The 15,614-nt window shown below is 35.3% G+C and overlaps 3 protein-coding genes across 3 annotated transcripts in view; 2 read left to right on the top strand and 1 right to left on the bottom strand.

Annotated features, from left to right (window-relative positions):
• The window catches only part of LOC104767401 (DEMETER-like protein 2), an 11,878-nt gene extending 5,826 nt beyond the window's left edge, over positions 1–6,052 (top strand). The window contains 20 exon segments of the mRNA XM_019240798.1: positions 444–609; positions 698–1,057; positions 1,159–1,249; positions 1,337–2,165; positions 2,259–2,332; positions 2,442–2,526; positions 2,595–2,686; positions 2,761–2,829; positions 2,908–2,944; positions 3,041–3,120; positions 3,310–3,729; positions 3,802–3,838; positions 3,929–3,986; positions 4,122–4,201; positions 4,401–4,458; positions 4,685–4,737; positions 4,822–4,887; positions 4,980–5,094; positions 5,182–5,220; positions 5,307–6,052. Coding sequence (XP_019096343.1) covers positions 444–609; positions 698–1,057; positions 1,159–1,249; positions 1,337–2,165; positions 2,259–2,332; positions 2,442–2,526; positions 2,595–2,686; positions 2,761–2,829; positions 2,908–2,944; positions 3,041–3,120; positions 3,310–3,729; positions 3,802–3,838; positions 3,929–3,986; positions 4,122–4,201; positions 4,401–4,458; positions 4,685–4,737; positions 4,822–4,887; positions 4,980–5,094; positions 5,182–5,220; positions 5,307–5,518 — 3,021 coding nt within the window. The 3' untranslated portion in view covers positions 5,519–6,052.
• Positions 7,407–9,350, bottom strand: LOC104764696 (trihelix transcription factor PTL-like). The gene is made up of 2 exons (XM_010488280.2): positions 8,881–9,350; positions 7,407–8,695 (listed from the first exon to the last, which is right to left on the bottom strand). Exons 1-2 carry the CDS (start codon positions 9,255–9,257, stop codon positions 7,648–7,650), a joined length of 1,425 nt encoding a protein of 474 aa, XP_010486582.1. The 5' UTR covers positions 9,258–9,350; the 3' UTR covers positions 7,407–7,647.
• LOC104767400 (equilibrative nucleotide transporter 2-like) overlaps positions 13,591–15,614 on the top strand; it is a 2,808-nt gene continuing 784 nt past the window's right edge. The window contains exons 1-7 of the mRNA XM_019240797.1: positions 13,591–13,605; positions 13,939–14,043; positions 14,163–14,322; positions 14,493–14,632; positions 14,897–15,002; positions 15,102–15,277; positions 15,490–15,608. Coding sequence (XP_019096342.1) covers positions 13,591–13,605; positions 13,939–14,043; positions 14,163–14,322; positions 14,493–14,632; positions 14,897–15,002; positions 15,102–15,277; positions 15,490–15,608 — 821 coding nt within the window. The remainder of the gene's footprint in view (positions 13,606–13,938; positions 14,044–14,162; positions 14,323–14,492; positions 14,633–14,896; positions 15,003–15,101; positions 15,278–15,489; positions 15,609–15,614) is intronic.

Raw genomic sequence — 15,614 nt, 5'->3', positions numbered from 1 at the left:
AAGACGAAGAAGAGGAATATTGTGGTCTAGATTTCCCTTTAGAAGGTCACACAGGTGGAGAAGGACCAACCGATAGAACACTTGTGATATTTAGTAACATCCCAAAGGGAAGACGGAAAAGGAGAACCAATGCCTTTAAGAGAAAACAAAGAATCAATCCGTCTTCATCAGAACAAGGCAATGATGGCCTCGGTTCTATGCTGTCCCCGGTCAACACAGGACCAGCAACTCTCGAGGAATCAGAACAAGACATTCCCAGTGAATCACACATTTCTCAAAGCTTGGGAAGAAAAAGATCATCCATAGTGACCAGACCAAGGAACGTCCGGTCACTGAGTAAACTTATAAAAAGCATTGTAGCAAACAAACGTGGTAGAAAAGTACATAACCGTCGTGGCAGACCTCCGCAGGTTAAAGTTAACCGTCGTGGCAGACCTCCGCAGGTTAAAGCTAACCGTCGTGGCAGACCTCCGCAGGTTAAAGCTATCGTTGACGTTTCCCCAATACAAACAAAAGTGTTTAAAAATAAGCGGAGTCCAAGAGACCCTACAGCAAGCCAAATCAATGCAAGGGTACTAGACCTGCAGTGGCGACGCCAATCTCCACAAGGTTTATCAACACACAAGCACTTTCAATATTAAATAGATTCCTAGTTTTGTAACTTTTGGAATCAATACTAACTCTTACAGAAATGCAGGTACATCGTTTGCTGACATGTGGGAAAGAAGTTCGACAATTGATGCCATCACTAAGTTGTTAGAAGAGCTAGACATCAACATAGAAGGTCTTTGCCTTCCACATAATAGAGAAACCGCACTCATTCTATACAAAAAGACATATGAAGAGCAACAGGCATTGGTGAAGTATAGCAAGAAGCAGAAACCGAAAGTACAATTGGATCCTGAGACCAAACGAGTTTTTAAACTCTTGATGCTGAGTATCCACAGCAACGGTGTTGATGGATCAGATGAGAAAACACGTAACTGGTGGAAAGAGGAGAGGAACGTGTTAAAAGGCCGAGCAAGTTCGTTCAATGCTCAAATGTGTAGAGTCCAAGGTACTTTTTTTTTTATTTAACTTCTTCGTGGCTGAAATTTAAACCTAAGTTTATTTTTGTATACAAAGCAAAATGGTCTATAAGCAAACTTATTACTGCAGGCGATAGAACTTTCTCACCTTGGAAAGGATCGGTTGTGGATTCAGTAGTGGGAGTTTTCCTCACCCAGAATGTTGCAGATCATTCATCAAGGTAAAATGCATTCAAGAGATTTGTAACAAACAGAGGATATGTGCAACATGAATGGTTTCATAATTATCAACTTCTTCTCTTGTGCAGTTCCGCATATATGGATGTAGCTGCTGCGTTTCCTCTCGACTGAAACTTCAACAAGAGATCATCTCCTGAAGAGTGGGGAAGTTCAGTAACTCAAGAAACAATGATGAATCCAAGAATTCGTAATCCAACTTGCGTCATCATAGAGGAGATTCATGATGATGATGATGAGGACGGCACTGATGTTGTTTGTAGTCAGGGATCATCTAAAACGAGTGACAGTTCCATCAGTTCTACAAACCAATCAACAATGATGCTGTCGGATCCATTTAACACAAGTTTGGTGAATGAGCAAGTTGATTCCCAAATGGTGAAAGGCAAAGGTCATATACCAAACTCGAAGGGTCTTTCTATGGTGTCGTATACTTCTTCTCATTTCGAACTGAACTTAAATGAAGTACCACCTGAAGTAGAGAGTTGTGATTCATTCACAAACATAGACTATAAAGAAATTCATGTTCAACATATGTCCAGCCATCAACAAGAACTGGAGAGTACCCTTCATGCACAAGACCAGGAACAGAACACAAGAAAAGAGGATGTGAAGAAGAAACCAACTACTTCCAGACCAGTACGTCGACCGCGCAAAAACAAGGTAGATGAATCCTCATCAAAGAAAACTTCAAAGGAACCAGCAAAGAGCAAGCCAAAGGACAGCTTTGACTGGGATAGTTTGAGAAAGGAAGCGGAAAGTGGTGGCAAAAAGAGAGAGAAAACAGAAAGAACAAGGGATACAGTTGATTGGGATGCTGTTCGATGTGCAGACGTCAACAAAATCGCTAATATAATCATAAAACGAGGGATGAACAACTTGCTTGCTGGAAGAATCAAGGTTTGACTAATTCAATAAGAGTTTTTTTTTTTGTGCTATGTATTTGAAATATACAATCTAACAAGGTGAAATTTGACTTTGGAAATTGGGCAGGCCAACAGACTGGTGGAAGATCATGGAAGCATTGACTTGGAGTGGCTAAGAGATGTTCCCCCTGACAAAGCCAAGTAAGAAAATTATTTACAACACTTGATGTTATATAATATATATAGCCGATGGTTCAAAAGCATTTTCATGGGTGAACAAAAAATGACAAGTGACTGCTAATGGTTGCAGGGAGTATCTACTAAGCATAAACGGATTGGGATTGAAAAGTGTTGAGTGTGTTAGACTTCTGTCATTACACCAGATTGCATTCCCGGTAAGTTAGTGAAGAATACTCTACTATGTACAATAGAGATATCAAAAGTTACATATTTTAAAATGTAGGTTGACACCAATGTCGGACGCATAGCTGTAAGACTAGGATGGGTTCCTTTGCAGCCACTGCCTGAAGAGCTGCAAATGCATCTTCTAGAGCTGTAAGTAATTCTTTAAAAGATCATTATGAAAGGAAACATGAAACATTTCAATAGGTAAGCCGTTTTCTTTCAAGGTACCCTGTATTAGATTCTGTTCAGAGGTACCTATGGCCGAGGCTCTGCAAGCTCGACCAAAAGACGTTGTAAGTAATTTTTTTGTTTTTGCATAGCTTTAGATCCTTTAACTTCTCTAATAACGCTACTAAATAATACAATTCTAGGTATGAATTGCACTATCATCTCATTACGTTCGGCAAGGTAACTCAATATATATCTCATTTGTTTCCTTCTGTCACAAAACTTGTTCTGTTTGTGGAATGGTAACATCTTAAAGTGACTTTTCCGATTCTACAGGTCTTCTGCACAAAAAAAGCTCCCAATTGCAATGCATGTCCAATGAAGGCGGAGTGCCGACATTACGCTAGTGCACAAAGGTTATTATATCCACAAAATACTATAGTTACTGAATTAGTTTCCAGTAAATGATAGGTCCGTTCAAAAACAATCATGTGCATCAACTATTTATCATGCTATCGTAATTCGTGAAAAAACTTTAGCTTAAAAGAGAAAGAGATCATGAGTCTATGGTATTTGTATTTTCTTATGCTTGTGGTATATTGCAGTGCACGTCTTGCTCTACCAGAACCAGAGGCGAGCGATAGAACAACTGTAATGCTCCATGAGAGAAGACATCAACGCAAACCCTTTGTAGTTAATTTCCAGCCATCTTTATTGCTTTCTCAAGAAAAAGAGCAAGAAGTGCAAAGATCCGGAAGCTGCGTACCAATCATTGAAGAACCGGCATCACCCGAACCAGAGTATACAATGCATGACATTGAGGATTATCCTTGGGACAATAACAGAGTTTTAAATTCTAAGTTGTTGGAAAATGATCCTTGGGCAAGTCAGGAGATGATTCCTACAATCATGCTCAGCAAGGAAGCTGGTACATCAACGGAATTGGTGGTACTAAGCGCAGAAGCAGCAGCAATACCTACACGTCAACTCAAGTCCAAGGAAAGGCTACGCACAGAGCACCTCGTGTGAGTTGCCACTTCCAAATTTGAGAACTCAGTTAGCATTTGTCTCATATTAATTCTCTTATTTTTTAACAGCTATGAGCTCCCTGACCACCATCCTATTCTAGAAGGGGTTAGTATCTCCTGCAAGTTATGATTTAGCAAGAATTTTTCAACTTCTCCACTTCTTACAAACTGTTTGATATTATATTTTATTTTACAGTTTGATAGGCGAGAAGCTGAGGATATATTTCCCTACCTGTTAGCCATTTGGACGCCAGGTAAACACAATAACAACTGACCATGATTGTTCTTTTCAAAGATCATATACAAAACACAAAATGCTACATATTTATGGGTTTGCAAATGTATATAAAAGAGTGCCTAACATGTGATTGTATGATTTGCCAAACCAGGTGAAACTGAAAACTCCATTCAACCGCCTAAACAAAGATGTGATTTCCAAGGAAACGACAGTACATTATGTCATGANCGTGTGAGTTGCCACTTCCAAATTTGAGAACTCAGTTAGCATTTGTCTCATATTAATTCTCTTATTTTTTAACAGCTATGAGCTCCCTGACCACCATCCTATTATAGAAGGGGTTAGTATCTCCTGCAAGTTATGATTTTGCAAGAATTTTTCAACTTCTCCACTTCTTACAAACTGTTTGATATTATATTTTATTTTACAGTTTGATAGGCGAGAAGCTGAGGATATATTTCCCTACCTGTTAGCCATTTGGACGCCAGGTAAACACAATAACAACTGACCATGATTGTTCTTTTCAAAGATCATATACAAACACACAAAATGCTACATAATTATGGGTTTGCAAATGTATATAAAAGAGTGCCTAACATGTGATTGTATGATTTGCCAAACCAGGTGAAACTGAAAACTCCATTCAACCGCCTAAACAAAGATGTGATTTCCAAGGAAACGACAGTACATTATGTCATGAGAAGAAATGATTCCAATGCAACAAGATACGGGAAGAGGAATCACAAATAGTGCGTGGAACTATACTGGTAAGACTATTTTCAAGAGAATCTCATTTAATCAGTAGAAAACTATGAGGAAGGTTGAAAAGGTGACAACTTGTTTGTGAACAGATACCTTGCAGGACAGCAATGAGAGCAGGCTTCCCTCTGAATGGCACCTACTTCCAAACCAATGAGGTACGTAAAGTTTTCCCAAATTGAAGTCAACTTAGATAAATGACCACAAGCAACACTCTACTACAAGCTCAATTTGGCATACTTTTGTGCAGGTTTTTGCTGACCATGCCTCTAGCATCAACCCAATTGACGTCCCAAGAAAACTGATATGGAAACTAGCAAAGAGAATCGCATACTTTGGATCTTCTGTGAGCGTAATTTGTAAAGGTAAAATATCCAAAACAGAACTGTCAATTTATGAACTGTCAATACATCCAAGGTCAGGTCTGAAAAAGCTTTTCTGAATTTTTGTAGGTTTAACATTGGACAGTATCCGAGACAATTTCGAGAAAGGTATGCTAAAGTCTTATGCTTATTATATATAAATAGTTAGCTGAAAACATTGAAATCGTGAAAAGAATCTGCAAATTGATATGCAGGATATGTTTGCGTAAGGGGATTCGACAAGGAGAATCGTAAGCCAAAGACTCTAGTGAGAAGACTGCACTGCGCACCAAGCAACCAAGAACCCAAAACACAAGAAAAGAAGCCCAAAAAACAAGAAAAGAAGCCAAGAAAACAAGTAAAGAAGCCAACAAAACAAGGAAAGAAGCCAAAGAAACAAGGAAAGAAGCACCTCCAAATTGCATAAACATAGAGTTAAGACATTGGATTCATGGGTTAAAAGGGGGTATACATCATCAAGGTCATCATAGCTTTCACCAAACTTTCAGATTCTTGAAACTTCTCTTAGGAAAAAAAAAAAAAACAATGTTTCCTTTTCTTTTTGTTTTTTTTTTTTGTCCTTGCCATCGTTTTGGGCGATGGATGTTAGTTTTTGAACTCATCTTTTTTTGTTTTTTAAGTTATTATTTCATAAATTTTGCAGCAGCAATTATTCATCTTTTCAGTTATCATACTTGATGAGATTTAGTCACTCTCAAGCTAATTTCAATCTTCTGGTCCCTAATTCCAAATCAGATTTGGTAGAAAATCAAATGCAATTGCTCTAATAAGTACAAATCGTATCCATATTCAAACAAAATTAAGGTTTATTCACGAATCCTATAGACTTAGGTCTAAAAATAGATTACTAAAAATAGATTACAGAGTTTAGCAAAACATACCTTTCTTCTCGAATCGATGCACAGAAGCGAATCGAGAGAGCATTAGAGAAACAATGTTCCTAAAGAAGAAGAGACTTTGGGAGAATCGAGATTTTGCCGCCTCAGCTTTATAAGATTTTTTTCCTTTTAGGCTGGATAACATGATGGGCTTTGATTTTAAAATAAGCCCAATAATATAAACAAAGAAGGCCTAGTTTTTTCTCTTACAAATTGGCGTTGTAAACCGGATTGGTTAAAAAACAGAGTTGAGAAAAAAGACTCAGCTAAACCGTTCACTTCTATGATAATACAAGAACATGAATACATGATACATATGACATTTAGCGTGTCTAATATTGAACATATTATTACTAAATGTATTGAATTATCAACTTTTCTCTCTTGTTGTTGTTTTTTTCTTCGATTTGGGAACAATCATGGTCATATATGTTTATTTTATTATCTATGAATATAAATATTGAGGAGGTTGATGATATGTCAAGTCATAGGTGGGCAGAGTAGGGGACAATCTCACCTCTTCATTGTAAAATCATACCAGTTTCTGTATCTTTTATTATTATTTTATAGTTATTGTCTCTTCCCATCTCCTCAGTTTCTGTCCCTCATTTTGCAAAATCATGACTATATAATCAGTTAATTAATGTATATATCAAATGGCTCAATCTGATTTGAGGTTTGACCAATCACCAAAGGCATTTATAAGTTTTTTTGCAAATTAACCAGTTTGGATTTTTAGAGCTTTCCCAAACTAGTTTAGCGTGACTCTTAGCTAGCTGGAACTGGATCCACGACTAGCATCCAATAATATACGTACACATATTAGTTTAGCGTGAACGTGATCGATACAAATCTTTTACGTTTTGACTCTTGGCTAGGGGAACTTGAATGTTTCAAATTCCGTTGTGCAGTATAGTAAATATTGGAGTGAACCATGTAAGTGGTCAAATGAAATAAATGTGTATAGAAGACAAGATCAAAATGTCGCAGTAATAATGTATGGGAAGTGTGTATTGACTCGTATCTCTAAGAATCAGGAATTAAAGGCAAATAGTTACTCTGTCTCCACTCTGATCTCAAATCTCACTCTACTCTTCCTCTCTACGGACCTACTCAGCTACATACCATTCTAAAAGGAAAATATGTACGTACGTCTCTATCCAAAATTACATACTATACCTTTATGTGCATGGGTTTCTTGTATTAGTATATTTCGTTATGTAATTGTCAACTCGATCGTGAATAAAAAATGGGATTTGCGATTTGGAAATCTAATAAGCTTAACTTTATATGAAAACATACTATGTACCGCATGAGTAGCAGTTATAAGGATAATTAATAAGTTAGCACAAACAAGTAATACATATACACCAGGACTCTAGGAGTATATACGTACGTAACATATATAGGATACAATAGAAAAAAGGATTTAATATTTAGACAATACAAATTTTAGTTTACAAAACCAATTAAATACATGATCATTGGTCGTAAATAAACGTTATCATTGGTTAACCCCTAATTTAATATATATAAAGTCTTTTTATCTTATACTAATTTCACTGTTATTTATTCCTCACGGTTTAGCCACGCATGACATCTTTCCTAATTAAGTACCGTTTATTCTTCATTCTGAGAATGGCATAAGTAGCTACCTTTACTGAGGATTATCTTCTTTCCTTAGCTTCAAACCATAACCCTCCCACGAGTTTTGATCTCCATCTCCAACGAGCAATGGAAAACAGTTTGTAGGACTAGCCGGCATGGCAATGTCGCAGCTAGGGTTTCCTTCCTTGGAGTTTGAAGGTATATAACCTTCATGGTGGCCTTGCTCATCATCTCGACTACAATCGTTAATTCTAGTTTCTTGATTTTGGTATATCATCATACTGTCTTTGATTCTCGAATGATTCCCACCGTGGCTTGACCAAGTCTCTTTCCTTTTCTTATTTACTTCTTTTTTCTCCATCTTGCTCTTATTTTCTTCATCTGCCATCGTTTGATCGCTTATGTTCCCATGAATCCTCTCTGTAGGGGATGAAGAGTTCGGCCTTATCGATGCCTTTCCCGTCAGGTACTTCAAGGCCTCGATCACGGCGACATCCCGAGCTTCCATCCTCTCCCTTTCCTTTGTCCAAAACAGACGTTCCTTGTCGATTCTTGCTGCTTCATCCCTTTTCCATTCCTCTTCTCTAACCATCCTTTGATGTTCTTTGTCTTCCACAGTCTTCATCAACTTCTCAAGCCAAAAATCTTGCTTCTCTATCAACCTCTCAATATGAATACCAATATATTCCTTGATCTTTTCCTTCCAATTCATCCTCTTCCCTCTAGTAGATTCGTTTCCTTCAGAGTAGGAAGTTAGATCCAACTCCGAGGAGGAGTTCAAATTGTTAGAAATGCTAAGGCTTTGAGTATTGCTCAAGGGCTTCTGATGATGAGGGACAGCGTTATGATGAATGTTGGGAGCGTGAAAATCGTGAAGAGCATTAGTCATTAGGAACTGCGTGTTGTCATAGCAAGAAATCGAGTCTTTGGACTCGCCGTAGATCGCTTCAAGCTGCCGGAAGAATCTATAGTTCTTACCATCTTGACGTCGACCCGCTTTGCCTTCTTTTGTCTTTTTGTAGTACTTGTAGAGATTCTCGAACTTCTCTCTGCACTTCTTGCCACTCCTAGTGTACCCATGTTCCTCCGACATAATCCTAAGAAGATCATGAGGCAAAACCAACAAAAGAATGAAAAATACGTCACTTTCACTGATTTAAGTTTGTATAATAATGTACCAAAATCTTTAATTATGAATCTTAATTTTCCCAAATGAAAGGGAGCTTTGGGAAAATAAAGCTGGAGAGAGAGATGAAGAAAGAAAAGTAAAATATAGAGAGACCTAGAAACTTCATCCCAAAGAGGACCCTTTTGATTGGATTCTTTGAACTTGCGATCAAGACGAGATCTGACCTCTAGCAACATCAACGTCTCTTGCCTCGGCCACCTCCCTGTTCCTCCCCCGTCGGTAAAGCCACTAAACCCACCACGAGTACTACTTGTGCTCGCTACTATAGCGTTACTGATGTTTCCAGCCACCGTAAGACCTTGTATGCCACGTGGCAAAAAACTTATCTCATGGTCGGTCATATGATGAAGACGATGGTGCTGGTCCGGTGCCGAAATGAGGTTGAAGCCGAAGAGATCAGATGAGAAATGAAGAGGTGATGGTTGCGCTATACCGTACTGTGGGTGGTTTTGATGATGATGGTCCTCCATTTAGTTTTGATTTGGTAGAAGAGAAGTGTTCGAGTCAGAGAGTGTGCAAAATAATGAAAATGAAAAGTGAAGGTTCGAAACTTTTTATTATTATCCAACGATTAGATGGAAAAGGTTTATATAAAATACTAAATAATTAACTAAACGAAAACAATAGAAAAGGTTAGAGATCGAGACTGTGAGAGAGAGGAAAAGTGCGATAGCGATAGAGGCGGATCGTGTCGACTGTCGTCTATGTAGAAGAAAAATCGAATTTAAGCTATAGTGACGATGGTCCCATGCATGAATTTACTATAACCTCTTAAATCTTCTGGGTATATAAGTGATGTCTCTAAGATACATATGTTTTCTTTAACTATCTATTCACGGTAAAAAAAAAAAAAACAAAAAGAGAGAGTAAATAATGGGTGTACTAAATGGTTACTTTGACTATATATGTTTTCTTAGTGAGTTTGAGATTACTTCAATCAAAACATATATGCAAACTGGTTTAGATGGTGCTATACAGCTATAGTCAAATGCAACTATTCATGGGTATGTATGTATGGGTAAACGGTAAACCATACAAAATATGAAAAATGTTATTAATGTGTTATGTGTACATATATATATGGGTAAAAGTAAAACATTTTCGTTAATAGTTATTACAGTAAAACCTCTATAAATTAATAATATTGGGACCAAGATATTTTATTAATTTGTAGTTATATTAATTTATCTATAAATTAATAATTATTATTTTACAGTGTAAATTAATAATTATTAATTTACAGGTATATTTTTAATTGTTTAATTTTTTAAAATTATGAATTGAGACAATCTTTGCAAAATAAGATTATGAAACTACAAATGTTATAGAAAATTTTTAAAAATAAATTACAAATATTATAAATTAAAGAATATTGTAAATTTATGGTATTGGAATTAAATTTTAAATAATTAAAAATTATTATAGAAAAGAAATTACAAATATTATAGACAAATTCACTTGTACACATGACATAAATATTCATATTTATGAATAAAATTATCAATTATTGTATTTTAATAGTCTATCAAACTATCAAAATGTAAATGATGCATATGTAGAAATTGAAAACTTTAAAATGTTTTAGCTGTTTTATGAAATGTTATAGAATATTTTATACCAGTATAGTTTGAAGATACAATATAACTATTATTTTATAGATATGAGGTTTAAGAGAAACATATTTTACTATATCAACATATATATATATATATGTAAATTTACATGATTATTAATTTATGATATTATTGGGACCATATTTTATATGGGGATTTCAAAAAAATTATTATCTTATTATCTTATCAAATTTTGTTATTTTTTACACTGTCCCGACTTGGGACTATTAAAATTTATTAATTTATAGTGTTTATTAATTTATAGAGTATTAATTTATAGAGGTTTTACTGTATATGTTTTTCTTCTTATCGCCAAGGTGGGAAAATTTGGCGAGTTGTTTTTTTTTCTTCCAATTTACACAAAACAAAAAATACTACTTTCACTGTTTCACACTTACCTCATACTTTACTTACCAATAAGATTGATGGTTACTTAATTTATGTGGAAAATTGTTAGAGCATCTCATAGAAATGAAATGTCTTTAGCTAGATTAAAATTTTAAATCATACTAAATTATAATAAAATTAAAACTAATAGAAAAGTGACATGTATATAAAGAATATCCTAATTATGGATACCAAAAGTTTCATGACGTATTTGATCTGTTACAATGACCAAAAAAGACTTTCACCGTCCATTTGATCATTAAACGATAAGGTTACCAGATTGACAAAAAAAAATGACAAGGTTTCTATTTTATCTTACTATATCTGTTTTAATTCACATACTGATAATCTTAGTGACAGCAGTGGCGGATGCAGAAGCCATTTTTGTATGGGGCACAACTTTAAGGAACTGATATTTGGTTGATTTAAATAGATATATTACACAACATAACATTTTTACCTGGGGCACAATCTTAAAAAACTGAAATTTTTTGTAGATTTTAATAGATATATCACACAACTTAGCTAATAATTTACAAGAATTAAGAAAATGAGTATGGGGCACTTGCTCCACTCCTCATAAGCCTAGATCCGCCCCTGAGTGACAGTAATTTTACGTTTAGAAGGTAGTTTAATCCAAATATCTAGTTATGATCAGCTGCAAACATACCATTCCAAAGAGAGTAAGAGACCACGCGGTCCATGCATGAAGGATGGATCGGTTTTTATATCACGTGCGTATCGACGCGATTTGATATATTAAAATTCACGATCAAGGCTATACGTACATACATCTAGCAACTCATATATATCCAATCTATCCACCAAACAATTTTTTTTCTTCGCTTTTTAAAATTTTGAATTTTTGACAAGTCACTAGTTAGTACGAACTACATATGCATAAGGAATAGATATAATCATACTTTATATGAAAAGAACGATAATTTCATAATAAAAATTACTACAGAAATATAAAAAGTTATAAATCTGTAGGTAGTAAGTTTTATGTGGAGCCAAATCAACCGCAAGAAAGTGGTACGCACGAACGACGACGTTGGTGATTTCTACTTTTCTCATGGCAAACAACATTGTCATTGAGAAAGCGGTGTTAAGATGTAAATATAAATTTTGTTGTAAATGTTTGTTTCATATGGACTTGTTTGGTCTGAACCATGAATTGGGCCTACATTGATGTAAAGCCTATACAAAATTCAGATTGTGTGGTCTGCAGGTCTAAACCGACATAAGTTTTAGGGTTTCATTATATAAGGAAAGCTAGGGTTGAAGATAAACGTGGTAAGCACAAAGACGCACTAAAGAAGTTGGTGGTACATTGGTGGCGGCTGTAGGGCACAGCGCAGGGCGCTGTGCAGGGCAGATGCAGAAACACAGGGTGCAGTGCAGAGAGCATGTGCAGGCGTCGTACATGGAGCTTGAAGCTGTGCGCAGAACCATGATAAAAGAGTAGAAGCTCGACTGGTGCTGAAGGGCTGAGAGCCGAATATGACCTAGTTTAGGTTTAAGGTGTCTTCAGGACACTCTTATGAGAGACGAAGGTGGAGTTGCTTCTTTGGGGTTCTGGAGGTGTTTCAGGGTTATACATGGAGAGGAGAGCTGAACCAAAAACAGAGAGAGGGGAAGAAGAAAAACTAGATCTATTATGTGTTTTCTTCTTCAGGTTTCTCTGTAGTTCTTAGCTCTCTAAACTTGTACATGAAACACTGTGTGTAAATCTTGGTTGATTGATAGTGGATGTTTGTGGGAGAAGGTTCCCACACGAGATATACCCTCTGCATAAGGGGAATTCGTTAAATCCCTGTGTTATGTTTATGTTATGCATACTGATATGTGAAGTAAATGAGGAATAGGGACAGAGTCGCGATATGCGGTTCACTACAGAGGTGAATCGGGGTCTGTGATTCTTAACAAATCTTTAATTAGGAATTTAGAATGATGTAAATATAACTAGGATGATCTGCCGTGTCCAAGCTAGAATTTGTGTTTACGGTGATTACATATAACTAATCATATTTATTAAATATATATTAATATTTGTTTTTTTAACATTTATATAGTATGCTATTTTGTATTAAAACAATTTTAAAAGAATGTAGGAAAAAATGAAACAGGATACTCTACGTCTCAACTAAATGAGAAGAAAAAAATAGTCTGAATAATGTATTAGACTTTAAGAAAAAAAGAAAACCAATTAGTTTAGATTAAAAAAAAAAGAATATCTATGGGTCAAAAACATGAATTGATCATGGTATGGGGTCTTTGTTCAAAAAAAAAATCATGGTATGGGGTCAACATAAACATAAGACCATCTACATTGGTCGTTGCTTTCCCCAAAATATTTTATTAAAAATTAATAAAAAAATAGAAAAATAAAGAGAGAATGAGAGAGAAGTTCTACTCATAGAATGTTGCTCAAAGTATTTAGAGTAGAAACGTTTCTTAGTTTTTTTCTACACTTGTAAGTTCCTTTCTAGTTACATATCCCCCACTTCTACCTTGAAGCCACTGATGATATGGACTAAAGCCCATTTAATATTAGATACAAATTCATTACAAGTACACCATATTAAACATTCAGAATAAAGCCCAAAACGAATTAGTCGAGACGCGTGTTATGTAGTCAGGTCAATCTTTATCCAAAGGGAGCTAGCCTTGTCGACCGTACAATTAGAATTTGGATTTTTACTTAATTGAGTTGAATGGATATGCGTGGAGCTAATTAGTCAATAGACGTTATCTGTGGTAACCAATCAGGATTAGGTATTAGGATTTTTACGAAATCTTAATGGATAATAATCATGTAAAACAATCGATTTACGCCACAAAACTTATTAGGATAGGATTATGATCAAGATTTCCTTCCTAATTTGAGTAGATAGCTTAGAGATTTTCTCTATATGTATATATGGACAACTTCAGACAAGCTTATGTCCATTCTCTAATACACTATAGTACCTTTCACTTAGCTTCGAGTGTGTTCCTTTTCGACAGTTCTGAAAAATGGCTATTGAAAAAATAATGCCGACCAGGTTTGAGATATATATATATATATATATCTTATTGATATGTACTACAAATATAAAAAATTTGTATCTTGAGATTATCTCAAAAACTTTTGCGTAATTATTTTCAGGGAAGATACAATGCTCTTCTTCTTTGTTGGCTCTTTGGAAATGGATGTCTTTTAGCATGGAACACTATGCTCACAGTTGTGGATTATTATGCTTATATGTTCCCCGTAAGTGCAATACATTTTTTTGTTTTTATGAATATATGTATATGCTGCTTTTCTGTTTGTAACCAGCTGGTCACTTACCTCGTCTTGATTGTTTTGTTTTGATTTTTTTAATATTCTAGCGGTATCATCCATCGAGAATCCTTGCAATAATTTACCAATCATTTGCCATCGGAGCACTTAGTGTTCTTGTTTACAAAGAGGCAAGCCTAAATACCAGACGTCGAAACTTGTTTGGATACAGTCTCTTTGCCCTTGGTTCTCTTGCTGTCCTAGTGGTGAGTTACTCTTTCAATGTTTTTATTTATATATATTTTATTTTTTTCAATGATTTTAATATTTATTTTCTTGGATTTTTTTCACTGGAATCATAAGCTTGATGGTTTAAATTTACTCATTATAATATTTTTGCGGATGTGAATTTATCTTAAAAATTGCTATGAGGCAGTTAGATTTATCTACTTCAGGAAGAGGAGGGATTGGCTCTTTCATTGGAGTATGTGTCATTAGCGCGGCGTTTGGTTTAGCGGATGCACATGTTCTAGGTGGAATGATTGGAGATCTTTCTTTGATGGCACCAGAGTTTGTTCAGGTAATTACAACACTCCCAATTGTTAGTTGATTTGTTCAAGTTTACATATTTTTTGCCTAGAAAAAAATTCACAAATTGAGTATTTTAGTCAAAATGATTTCGTTTATGGTAAACGTAATTTATGTTTGTATTGGTGTTATACATTAGATGCACTTTGAATGCATTTATGAAAAGATGAAATCATTTTATTTATTTAATATGTGAAGTTATTGGCTTAAAATGGTAGTCTTTTGACTTTTTTAATGTTTTGGCCATCGATATCAGTCATTTCTAGCTGGCTTAGCTGCTTCGGGAGCACTAACCTCTGGACTGAGGCAGGTCACAAAAGCAGTGTTCAAAAACTCAAGGGATGGCCTTCGCAAGGGAGCTAGTAAGTGTATTATCTATACTCTTTAAAAATACGTCAATTTTGGTTATTAATTTAAATCCTACGATTAATTATAACATATTTGTTTGTCGATATTGGCAGTGTTGTTCTTTGCAATCTCCGTCGTTTTTGAGTTGGTTTGCGTCATGCTATATGCATACGTTTTCCCCAAGCTCTCGATCGTCAAATACTACCGTGCACAGGCAGTCCCGCAAGGATCGACGACTGTATGGGGGGACCTAGCAGCTGGAGGCATACAAGAGTTACCAAGGAGACAGGTACGTTGTTGTCAATTTATGGGTGGACGAAAAACAGTAACTAAAAGAATAAATAATGTTTAAACGAAAATCAAAATTTATTTTATAAGTTGATTTAGTATAAGTATAGCATTATTTATCTTAATTGAATGATCATTATTTCTTTATATTATAAGTTGTCTAAAGTTTATGATTAGTTATTAAACCAAAATAAAAACTATATATGAATGCAGGCCGAGGAAGCCCTAGAAATATCAGATCGGTTCAGCAACAAAGTCTTATTTTTACTGAACTTGGGTAATGCAATCAACTTGTTCTTGGTATATCTAGTGACGTTTAGATTTTTCCCTCGGTTTCT

This window comes from Camelina sativa, chromosome 19 (assembly GCF_000633955.1).
Source record: "Camelina sativa cultivar DH55 chromosome 19, Cs, whole genome shotgun sequence".
Classification (NCBI taxonomy): Eukaryota; Viridiplantae; Streptophyta; class Magnoliopsida; order Brassicales; family Brassicaceae; genus Camelina; species Camelina sativa.
The sequence above is the reverse complement of the archived record's forward strand: the minus strand, read 5'-3'. Positions and strand labels throughout refer to the sequence as shown.

What these genes read in the sequence shown, in the direction of transcription:
- LOC104764696 (XM_010488280.2), bottom strand. Translation starts at nt 9,257, where the DNA reads ATGGAGGACCATCATCATCAAAACCACCCACAGTACGGTATAGCGCAA. An exon ending in CTTTGGGATGAAGTTTCTAG is followed by an intron (nt 8,696 to 8,880) that starts GTCTCTCTATAT and finishes TGATCTTCTTAG; the next exon opens with GATTATGTCGGAGGAACATG.